At 40.6% G+C, this 12458-nt stretch overlaps 1 protein-coding gene and 1 long non-coding RNA gene across 3 annotated transcripts in view; one reads left to right on the top strand and one right to left on the bottom strand.

Annotated features, from left to right (window-relative positions):
• The window catches only part of LOC141773245 (uncharacterized), a 237809-nt gene that overhangs the window by 187872 nt on the left and 37479 nt on the right, over positions 1-12458 (bottom strand). The gene's annotated exons all lie outside the window — the stretch shown is intronic.
• The window catches only part of ctnnbip1 (catenin, beta interacting protein 1), a 32409-nt gene that overhangs the window by 10327 nt on the left and 9624 nt on the right, over positions 1-12458 (top strand). The window contains exons 2-3 of the mRNA XM_074644994.1: positions 3017-3131; positions 6270-6360. Of these exons, the coding sequence (XP_074501095.1) occupies positions 3036-3131; positions 6270-6360 (187 nt within the window). The 5' untranslated portion in view covers positions 3017-3035. The remainder of the gene's footprint in view (positions 1-3016; positions 3132-6269; positions 6361-12458) is intronic.

A 12458-nucleotide genomic window follows, 5' to 3' on the forward strand; every position in this document is an offset into this window, starting at 1 on the left:
GAACAAACTAGCTTTCCAACCATGTTTATAATTCCATCAATGCGCCAGATGGTACTCGGCTGCCTGGCGTACAATGCCTCGCTGCCACCGACTTAACCTCTAAATAATGGCTTCCTGGGTATCACTGCTGGATTACAACGTTTTAAACACGCCGGGTCACGATCAAGTTCAGTTCAACATGATTTCAAAGCCAAAAATGTCATACTGCTTATCCTCATAGGCAGGTGTATTATCAGAGGCCTGTATCTTGAAATATTTGTCAATGTGAATTCTGCAACTAATTATTTTCATTCTGAACTATTGTTGATTATTTTTTTTTATAATTAATCCTTTCATTTTCTATGAGCATACACAATACTGAAAAATTAAATTATATAGATTTCCCAGAGCCTAAGGTGAGATTCAAATTGCTTGCTTTACAAATATTAAATTTAAAACGATGAAAAGGAGTAAATCCTCACATTTTAAGAAGATTAAACTAGAGCTGCAATGATAAATCAACTAGTTTTCAACTACTAATTTAATCGCCAACTATTTTGATAAATCGGTTTCAGTAATTATTTTTAAGAAAAAATGTCAAAACTTTCAGTTTTTTTCTTATTCCAGCTTCTTAAATGTGAATATTTTTTGGTTTCTTTGACAGTAAACTGAATATCTTTGAGTTGTGGATAAAACAAGACATTTGAGGACGCCATCTTGGGCTTTGGGAAACACAGATTTCTGACATTTTTTTAGACTAAACAACTATCGAATAATCGAGAAAATAATCAACAGATTAATCAACAATGAAAAAAATTGTTAGTTGCAGCTCCCATGTTACTTTTTCAACATGGGAGTGGGCAAATATGCTGCTTTATTCAAATCTATGTATATATTTATTATTGGAAATCAGTTACTAACACCAAACAATGACAGATATTGTCCAGAAACCCTCACAGGTACTGCATTAAGCATAAAAAAAATATGCTCAAATCATTACATGGCAAACTGCAGCCCAACAGGCAACAACAGCTGTCAGTGTGTCAGTGTGCTGACTTGACTATGACTTGCCCCAAACTGCATGTGATTATCATAAAGTGGGCATGTCTGTAAAGGGGAGTGAACGGGGCCCGCCTCCAACGCTGTATCCAGTTCTCTTTATACATCCATGGACGGTACCTGCGGCACTGTAGAAAAACGAGTACATCACGTTTTCAGAATTTTGGCATCGACTTGGTACCGAAGTATCGGTTCTCGTGATATCCCTAAATTAGAGTAATCCTGCTCTCTTCAGTCACTCTCTCCACTCGTACGCAGTGACCGTTTTATTCCCAGCGAGCTTCTGATGCACGCCGACGGGCGCTCCTTAGTTTCTACATCATGCTTCACTCTGTATGTCGTCTCACTGGTGGGTCCCTCTGCCTGCAGTCTTAGCTCGTCCATTTGTCCTGCGCGAGGAACCTCGGAGACGCGATCAAACGAGTCGCTGCTGCTGATAAGAAGACACACTGCCACCCCCCTTCACCCTCGCCACCAACATCCTCCCTGAAGGTGTACTGACACCAGCGAGTCCATCTTTTCATGGCTGTCTTGCTTTGAGACTCTCCCAATTAAACCACGGCTGACGCTCAGGCGGAAGTGAATAACTAATGTCCTCCTCAGTGTCCTGTGGCTGAAAACAGACAGGAAGACAAAGTCAAGCATTGGGCTATTTGCTTGCAGTAAACAGCCACCAAAGGTTGCTATAATTATAAGGACTATTGCCAGAAGCTTGGTCTCCAGCTGCTCTGATCTGGATGAATCCACACGCTCACAGTGGCACCCGAACGCCAGCCAATGGCCGACGGTGCCCCATTCATCCTTCTCCCCCCTTCGGGCTCGGGGAAGTGGGGACGGCGAGCCAGCTCCTCAATTAAATATAACCCCACATCAAACGGCCTGTCAACATGCATTAGTGGTCCTTTGTATAGATAAGAGGCCAAAATAAATTGCCAGAACTATCATAGTCACTGCGGCTCCCTCTGGCTTTTTTATGAAAGATTCTTAGGGGAGGACAAATCCTGACTTGCATACTGATATTCTCTCCATTAAATCAGATTTTTTTTAAACCAGATTTATCCTTTTTAAAGATTTCTTTTCTTTTCTGTCTTCTTTTCACGATTTCAATTAGCACATTTAGGTTGGATATCACGCCGCGCCGCGTGCCTCGTCTTGTTGGTGCGATATAACGGAGATCTAATGCGACAACAGCCGACCTTGATGTGTGTGTGCTATCACAGCGGAACCTATCCCTTTTCTGTCATCCGCATTAGCTCTGGCAGCTCCTTTTATCGCCTTCTTCCCCCCCTCCCTTTTTCTACCCCTTTGCCTATATTTTGCATCTTCGCAGACTGACAGAGAAAATAGGTCATTAGTTAGATGGAGAATATGAGATGGAAGGAGCAGGCAGGGGCGAGATCTGTGTGAAAACTACCATGCAATATTAATGACAGACATTCACGCTGTGAACCTGCACTGTGACTGCACCGAGACAAGGCCTCTGACTTCTAATATCACCACTGTTTGTTATGATATTGTATGAATGAAGTGCTTATCACACAGACTACAGTCTGTGTTATTTACCCTAATAGTAGGACCTCTAGTTCCAGCCTGGTGCTGCTGTACGCCCGAGAAGTCTGGTTAGAAAAACATCTGATAATGCAGTTATATGTTGTAATATCTGCTAAAGAATACTGCCAAGGATTATATGACTTATCCAATAAATGTTCTTTTTAAGAAGCTTTATATACAGAAGAATACAAACTCAAAAGGAGCAGAAGAAAACAAGTAAAATTGCAATTTAGCTGTCGCTTTTCAAGTCTGCAGGTGTTCATAATCAAAAGATTTTAATAGTCAGTGTCAATTTATGGCCTGTTAGATGGTGAAACAACCTGGTGTTTTAAGTGTTTTTAACCTCTAATAACACTGTGAGTGTTTGCATAGCTGTAATTTTTTTTCGCAGGTCTTGTGTAACGTGGATTTTTGTTTTTTTGTCCAGAGCCACAGGAGCAGGGGGGATGAACCGCGAGGAGGCCCCGGGGAAGTCTCCTGAAGACATGTACATCCAACAGAAAGTGCGGGTCCTGCTCATGCTAAAGAAAATGGGATCAAATGTAAGTGCAGTGTCTTGACTTAACGCAAACTATGGTCATGTGGCATTTTAAATTTGGGTATTTGTCCACATTTTACAGATTAAAAAAAAACAGCATTAATTGAGTTTTAGCGCTGCCTTTTGTCCAGGTCGTGCTCAGAAACCATCATTACCATGTCAAAATATTTGTGTCGTTGGCTAGATGGAAGCAAAAGGAGAAGCTTTATAGATCTGTTATGAAAAAAATGCACAAAATAGATTCACAATAAATAAATAAAGACCTCCATCTGAGTTGTTTATGCTTAAGTGTAGAGTAGTGTGGCACCAGTGTGTCTATTCTGGTGGAGAGGCAGACTGAAGCCTATGCTAAACGTGAAATTCGAATTGACATGGCAGTCAGTTTGTCATTTCTTGTTGTCAAATCTTACTTAACTCAGCAAATATATGCGCCCAATTTAGTATGTCTGCATTAGTCAGAGCAGATAGCAGCTCCGCAGATGTGTTTTCTGTTCAGGTAGTGAGCAGTGTGACAGCGTGGAGGAACTGAGCAGAGACAAACTAATTTGCAGCCTCTGGAGAACAAAAAAACCTGCTAAAGCTCGTACTTCTAAATGATTACAAGCTTACAGAAGCAAGTATATTATGTAAACGTCCTTCAAACCTTTCTTTTTAAAAGATAAGCAGATTTAAAGGTGAAAAATGTGTGTATATGCAGCGGGGTTGTCCCGAATACCATTGTTTGAGCTTCGGTAGTAATCAACAGCGAATATACAAAGCTTTGGCCAAGTGCTGTTTTTATCCTTCGTGTGGAAGGTGCACACACGTGTCTGTCTGCGCTCAGCGTCTCCTGCCCTCATTCCTCTGTGTGCAAGAGTGTAGACGTACCTCAAAGTCACGTTTGCGGGCCCTCTCTCCCTAAACAGCAGTGTTTTTAGGCAGATTTCTCTGCACATTACACACCGCCTCTCTGGCGGTGCCCTGAGCCCGCCATCGGTTGCATCAGAGAACGCTCCGACATAGGCAACGCCAGTGAGGCCTCTGGCTTGGCTCGTCTCCATGACATGACTCAGGGAAAGGGCAAAACATTTCTTTTTACAATAAACACTTGAAATGATGAAGGCACTTGCAAATGACAAGGTAGTACAAAATGTAAACCATACTTTGGTGTTTAATATTTACCTCTACGTAAGATTTCATTAAACGTGTTTTAATGGACGACTTAGTGCTGCAACACAAGTCTTCCGGTTTAATTAAAGGCATTCATTTATTACATATTATATATTCTACAGTATTGTTATTTGTTATTGAATAATAAGCATTTTCTAAAAGGGTAATTGCTGCGACTGATAAAATCAGTTTGTGCTGCCTGTCATTTCATGCAACAAAAACATCTACAGCTGCTGGCTGAATTGAGAGCATGAAATGGGTCATCATTGCCTCTTGTGTGCTACTTTGATGCTGTAAATGCTCCGTCTGTGTGGACATAAGCTCGAGAGTGTGCAGTTCTTTGGATGCTGTTGCACAAGTGTTATGTGATAGTCAAAAATATCTTAATTAAGATGCCTTCTGTTCTGATACTGTAATTACATGGCTAAACGCTGGTGGGAGAATAGCCCAGTCACTATTGTCTGTCTAGGTCAAATGTGAATCCATTCCCAACAGAAGTATTTTTGTAGGTTTGTTGCTATAATAGATTTTTTCTACAATTAGATGTCAGTTTCCAGGCAACAAACAAGTTTGTTTCCCAAAGCTTCAAACCACAAAGTTGAAACACTAGTTACCGAGAGACAACATGATGAGATGCTCTACTTTCACTGATTGAAAGACCGATTGTGTGATTGTTCTCACTGCAGTAGAATACAACAGCAACAACATTTTCTACCATCACTGCAGTAGAATAACATTTTCTCCGATCAGTCTTAAAAACATCTTTCACTTTCTAAATGGGCAGAAACTGTCAAATATTCCTGTGACCCTGAAATGATTGCAGACAGAGATGTTTACCAAAACACAAAAGGAGAGCGAAAACATAAATCAATTATTTCTATTAACTATTTCATGTAAAAACTCATGTGGGAGAATTATACGACGGAGTATTAGGGCCACATTGAGAAATAAAAAAATTAATCTGATATTACAAGAATAAAGTCATAAGTTTACGAGAAAAAAGTCGTAGTATTATGAGAATAAAGTCATAATATTATAGAGTAGTAATTTTACATGTTATTTTAGAGGGGAAATAGAGCAGCTGTGTGAAAATGAGGAATGTGGAGCATCTTCTGAAGTTATACTTTAGTTTAAGTTTCACAAATAACCAAATACTTAATCTTTTGGTATATCAGCACCACATTATCATCAGTATCAGGACCTTGAAGAGATCGTGCAAGAAACTGAGTTTATTCCGAAGAAAGAACCACACGGACCTGATGGGGAAACTGACTCTTTTGTGGAGGAGGAAATGACTTTTTTTCTCGTAAAGTTATGACTTTATTCTCATAATATTATGACTTAATTCTCGAAATTTACGATTTTTTAATACTCCGGCGTCGATTTATGTTGATTGAAATTTGATATAAGCAATCGGCATGAGAAAAGCATACCCGTGCTCTCCCTCAAGGTCATAAACTGTGTCTAAAGATGGACGACACGTTTCTACTTCCTCCCACTGTACAGAAGTGAAGCCAAAATATCCTGGATACAGGAGCTGCCATCTTGAGATTTTTCATTTGGAGCCAGAATCTGCGCAGTAGTGATCGGGTTTCGGAGCCGGGTTGTATCAAGGTCACCCACACGAACCAGTCGCGAGCCGAGCACGGACGCAGTTTGTCAGCGAGAGAGACGCACAGCTTCCAATCATGACGTCTCACTCCCTTTTTATAGCATCAAATAACTAATTAAAATCAAACTTATCAGCATGATAAGAACTACCTAAAATGTCAGAAACCATATTTGGGAAACATTATTTGACGTACAGTATACTTTGACTTTTTAGTTTGGCTCATGTCCCATCCATTAACATGGAGGGGGCAATCCAGATGTTTTGGCCTCACTTTTGGGGAGCCGTCATGTCGTCCATCTTCATATACAGTCTATGCTCAAGATCAAATTTAGTTTTCTTGTTTGATAACTTGACATTGTCACTTTGTGTGCTCCTCTTCAGCTTACGCCCAGTGAAGAGGCTTTTCTCCGGAATTACGCAGGTGTGGTCCACAGTCAGATGAGTCAGCTACCACAGCACAACATAGACCAGGGTAAGTCTGACGCACGCACGCAAGCACATACATACACACACACACACACACACACACACACACACACATTTAAAATGCCGTAATCCAGCCAGTGTTATCATAGTTGCTGGGAGTTTTCATTTGTTTTTCATTCTACATTTGTCCTGAATTTTATTTCAGTGTCAAGTGTGATTACAAGCTTTTTTAGATACAACATATGTTGGATCAATGAGGGGGAAATGTACAAAAGATGCACATAACAACTAACATATTTCAATTCGGTTTGAACGGTTCACTCATAAGTAGAGATGTCCACGATAACAGAAATTTTGTAGACGATAGCGATACCAGTGAAATTTCACGATTCTCGATACGCAATTCAAGGTAAAAAAACTAAAACAAAACAATATTCCAGCTACTTAAATGTGTATATTTTCCGGTTTCTTTACTCCTCTATGACAGTAAACTGAATATCTTTGGACAAAACAAGACATTTGAGGCCTTCATCTTGGGCTTTGGGAAACACTGATCGACATTTTACAACATTTTTGGACATTTTATAGACCAAACAACTAATCGATTAATCAAGAAAATAATCAACAGATTAATCGACAATGACAATAATTATTAGTTTCAGCCATAATTCATTGATGAAGGATGTTTTCTGTCTGTTTAAACAACTACAGACTAGTTGATCAAGTGTTACAAAGTGTTAGTTACCTTTTTCTACACAGGACAGTAGTTATATAGTTTTAGATGTTTGAAGGCGTTTACGAAACAGCTCACCACCTTCACATGTGTCACAGTGTTGCCCAGACAGAAATACAAGGGAAAATCCCTCCACACACGTCGCTCCTCTTAACCCCAGCAGGCCTAACGGGTTCCCTGACTGTGTGTGTGCTCTGAGGCTGACTCAGCAGCCCACCAGCAGCACCGTGAGATTACTCACACAGCAAACAGCGAGGCTGACTGGAACCCAGTGACTCACCCTCAGTGTATTGCTGCTTTCACCTCACCAGTGGCCTTCACATAGTTCAGATATTGACGTGTTTATATGATAAAGCAAATCACTGTTCATTATGGTTGTTACAAGACCTGTAATTTGACCTGATAGTCATGCCTTTTCAGGGCACCAGAGGGCGCTGTTGAGCTTTCTCTGTCTCCACAGTTTTTACATTTTTCAAACCACGAGAGGGTGCTGGATGAAACAAAACAGTGTGTGTATGTGTGGAGAGGCACTGCAGTTACCTGAGAAAGCAGCAGCAAATTGTTTCAGATTATTATTCGTTTTGTTATATTCTCTGTTAGTAGACTTATCAGCTGCTCCACAGGCTCAGACCAAACACGGGGCTGATAGATAGGAGCCCCGCTGTCTTCCTGTGGTAAACCTGCTGGGGCACCAGGCCTCGCTTTGTCGCTTATTGGTCCCTCAGGGGAGCTTTAAGTCAGGAAAATTGTCTGCGACACTCTACCCACAGTGAAAAGTTATGTCTCCTTGCCCGCGTCCTTTCTCTGCACGGAAAAAACATCAGCGGTGTTTGAATTGATAAATATGTGATTCTCTGTGTTGGAGAATGATTTTGATTATACAGGGTATTAAAGGAGACGCAGTGACTTTGCCTTTTTTTTGTCCTTCTCTGCTGTTTTAACCTGCTTGGTATTAAAACTGCATCGTAACATTTTGTCAAATTCAGCCTCTTTCTGCAATAAATGTGATGCATCATTAGAATTTTAATGTGGATCGTTGCATCATGGGGCACGCAGTGTAGATTGCATTATTACAGCGTGTTTCTTCATCAAGCAGCAGGAACATTAAGCATTGCATCAGACGGGAAGGGGTGGTGGTATCACGTCTTTAAAAAGTGCAGCACCAAAAGTGAGATCAGCGCTGATTTGAAGTCATTCATTTTAGAGCTGCAACGATCAATCGATTAGTTGTCAACTATTAAATTAATCGCCAACTAATTTGATAATCGATTGAGTAATTTTTTAAGAAAGAAAAGGCGAAAGTTCTCTGATTCCAGCTTCTTAAATGTGAATATTTTCTGGTTTCTTTACTCCTCTATGACAGTAAACTGAATATCTTTGAGTTGTGGACAAAACAAGACATTTGAGGACGTCATCTTGGGCTTTGGGAAACACTGATCTACATTTTTCACCATTTTATAGACCAAACAACTAATCCATTAATCAAGAAAATAATCAACACATTAATCAACAATGAAAGTAATCATTAGTTGCAGCCCTAATTAATTTTTAAACACCTACAGACCAGCTGTCAGTTTGTGCTTCATATCATCGGCCTCTGTCTTCACATCCTTTAGTAGATGCAGGACTCCGTGTCTCTGTGCTGTCAATACTGCTAAGAAGACTGGTGAAATGTGCTCCGAGTATGCATTATACATCACAAAAATAGGCACATTTAGTGTGATTTGGCAGCCTGCCACCTCCTCGGTGTGCCAATAAATTATTTGTGGTCTGCGTCTTATCCAAAGTACCGTGATTAGGAGATAGATGGAGACTAGAGTGAATCACTTTTAAATATCCAGCGCTGAAGGACAGCAGTTTGTAGGTATCATCAGCACATTCGGGATCCTTTGAGGTGGTGTGAAGTCCACTATTTGATCATCTCATTTAGACTTGGTAATAGGGGGGGGGGGAATAGATGAAAGGAAGCATTTTATTGCCTAGCAACTTGTCATTGTGCCTCTTAAAATGTAATTTTACAGAAAACAAAAAGTGTGAAATATTACAAAGTAAGATTTTATTTGCTACCTGTTCAACATTTGATTGAATTTCAATTTGAATTGTACTGGACATGATTGTAAATCAGGTTGTATTCATGTGGTTCAGTGTGTCCTCCTCACTTTATTATAATGACAGAAGGCCTTTTCCCTCATCCGTCTGTATGCAGCGTTAGTACTGTCTGTCCCAGTTGACCATCACACTCTGCAGCAGCCAGACAAACACCTTCTGTGACCAGCCAGCAGATTTCCACACAAAGGTTGTTTGTCTGTGTCTGATCTGGTATCATTGATGTATCTGCTCGCAGCAGTTCCACCTTCAGACCTCACACCCGTCCGGTCGAGTAGCTTCAATTCATTTTATTTTTTCTGCACAGGTTAGCTTGAGCAAAAGTATGAGAAAGACAAAGAATAATATTATCCACTTTGAGCTGTAGGCATCAAATCCACTTCCTGCTTTTTGATACCATTTGACAAAGCTGTTTTTAAAAGCTAACCTCCCCCCCTGTACAGGTTTATGATAGAAATAGCGTAATATTGGTTTGCTAATAAAACGCACACTGTTTCAAACACGTTCTCACCGCAACTCGTCACATACTGGCGCCGTGGCACCACTTTTCGGTCGCAGTTAACATGTGCTTAACGTGAAAATGAGACTTAAAGTTGTGAACACGGGACACGAACGATCAGCTGATTGTAACGTCAAAGTGAAAGTTACGCCTCGTTTCCACATAGCTCTGTCTACATATGCGATTCAACTGGAAGTTCATTCATTCATTCAAAACTATCGGTTTGTAAATTGCCTTCAAAGTAAGTTGAAAAAAAATTAACTTTTGCAGCAGATAACGGACAGACCGTATGCATTGTGTTAAAATGTTATGCTAACTTCCTATCCGTAGAAAACACCACTTTAAAATGTAACTATCATTCTTTTTTTCACTGGTGCATTTTTGTCTTCAGTTCAATGTACTGTTTGTTCATCAACAATTTTTTATTCAATAAGCATTTTGTTGTATTTTAGCAGAATACTAAAATCAGGAGAAAGGCAGAATTACGTAAGCCTTTAGGGGTCACAGTAAGAATTGTTTTGACGACTACTTTTGCGTTCCCTCGCTATATGTTTTGCGTTCCCTCGCAATATGTTACTCGTTACCTCACATATAGAAATAGACACTGTATCGCTCAGAAGGAATGGAAGAAGAAAAGTACTGCGAGGGAACATAAAACATATTGCGAGGGAACACAAAAAATCCCTGAGTACAATATCGCAGTCTTCCGCGATGTGTTTATTGTGCAAGTCAACATCGCAATGACGATAAAATAATGATATATTGTGCAGCCCTACTGTACTCCCCATGTTATGATGTAAAAACTGTCTGCACCACAGAGTTATTATTCAGTATGACCCAAAAAAAGGGCACTGAAACAGCCCCCAAAAACCCAGGCCTCACTTAATGAGTCCACACTTAATTTTCAATCACAACAACAGCGTTTAAACATATCATGCAAACGAACTCTTGCTCGCCCTCCGCTCCACCAAAATTCAGCTACATCAAGGTATTTCAGCTACCAAAAAAAGCTGAATGAGAAAAAAGCTGCGGAGCCTTTGGCAGAGAATTCCTCTTTGGCCTGATTAAAATTGCAAAACAAAATTATGTATTTGCATGTATGGTAATCAGCCAATTAAAACTATCTGAAATGCAAATTTTGTGACCCGTAGACTTAAAAGAAATATAAGCGGCAACCCCCGAGTTGGTTTCCTATTGTTTCTTACAAGGAGGAACCAGAATAACATTTGACAGCTGAGCAGAGTTTGAGGGAATAATTTATTCAGGGTTTGAGAAACATTTCCAATCAGATGACAAGATCTCTGGATGGAGACTGTAACACCTACAGATTTGTTTTCTTATCAGAATATGCTAAAGCTGACAACAGCGATGATGTGAGCCATTTGTCACATTAGCTTTTGTCTGCTCTCACACCTACACTTCTATTTAACATTTCCTGAATACAGCCTGGCCTTGACTTAGAGTAATCCATATCTGAGTGCGTCTCCACAACAGCGTAGTGCCCTCAACGGCCTCTAAGCATGCCGCCACTCGATCGATGAGGCCATGTCTGATACGTGACACTAGACCCCTTGGACGCCGGTATCGGAGCATCTTGTATCAGCATGCTCAAACCATCCTCTGTTGCACACCGCGGGATGTTGTGGTTGAAAAATCACTTCGACTGGAGCCATCTGACCTCTAATGGTGGCTCCAGTGCTAATAGCCTAAATGAAGAACTGCATCCATTAATCAATTAGTTGTCAACGATTAAATTAATCGGTAACTATTTTGACCATCGATTAAGTCAACATTCTCTCATTCCAGCCTCTTAAATGTGAATATTTTCTGGTTTCTTTCCTCCTCTATGACAGTAAACTGAATATCTTTGAGTTGTGGACAAAACAAGACATTTGAGGACGTCATTTTGGGTTTTGGGAAACACTGATCAACATTTTTCACCATTTTCTGACAGACATATTGCGAGGGAACGCAAAATATTGCGAGGGAACGTAAAACATATTGCGAGGGAACGCAAAAGTAGTCCTCAAAAAATTCTCGCTGTGACCCTTAAGGGCCTTTGTATGGAACTGAGTACACTTTAATATCTGCTTATTTATCGCAAGTGATGTAGTTATCGTGATATTCAACAATGTTATTTGCATATTTTCCTCATATCGTGCAGCCCTGGAGTACAGTAGTTGTTTCTTCCCCCTTTAACTCTCGTATTCAAGCCTTGAAATCATGTCACTTTAAACAATACAGTTTGTCAGAGCCACACATAAAGCCAGCCATCTCAGGACTTGTTATCTTGTCTGATTTGACAAGGAAAGTTTACTCCTCCTCCTCCTACCCAGAAGGACATCTGAGGGCCTCAACAAAAGAGGATAGATGAGGATGGGGTTGCCATAGCAACGTCCGTTGTCCCAGGAAAGCTAAGGTTCCCTGTGGGCTTCGGTGTTGCCGCAACGTGCTGCTTCGGTAGATTGGAGCAGGTGTCATTAGGGGGCCTGGAGGCAAGCTGGAGTGCTAATTACACAGTCAGAGTGTGATATTCTAATCTCTCACTCTGTCTGTTGGTCTCTGCTCTTGTTTCAAATGTTACTGCAGCCGTGCACCGTCAATACACAATCCTTTTTTCCGGTGTTACAATCCTGGTATGACGTAAACTCACCTTTTCATGTGAAAGCTGAATAAGGTCCCGCCTTTGTTTGGCGACTCGGGCCAGGGCAGAGCAATTCTTTCTTTATCTCGTTCGTCACCGCAGCATGAATCAGAGGCTCAGATTTATGAAATGCCACGTCTACCTGACTCAACTCATGAAACA

Source organism: Sebastes fasciatus, chromosome 8 (assembly GCF_043250625.1).
Source record: "Sebastes fasciatus isolate fSebFas1 chromosome 8, fSebFas1.pri, whole genome shotgun sequence".
NCBI lineage: Eukaryota > Metazoa > Chordata > Actinopteri > Perciformes > Sebastidae > Sebastes > Sebastes fasciatus.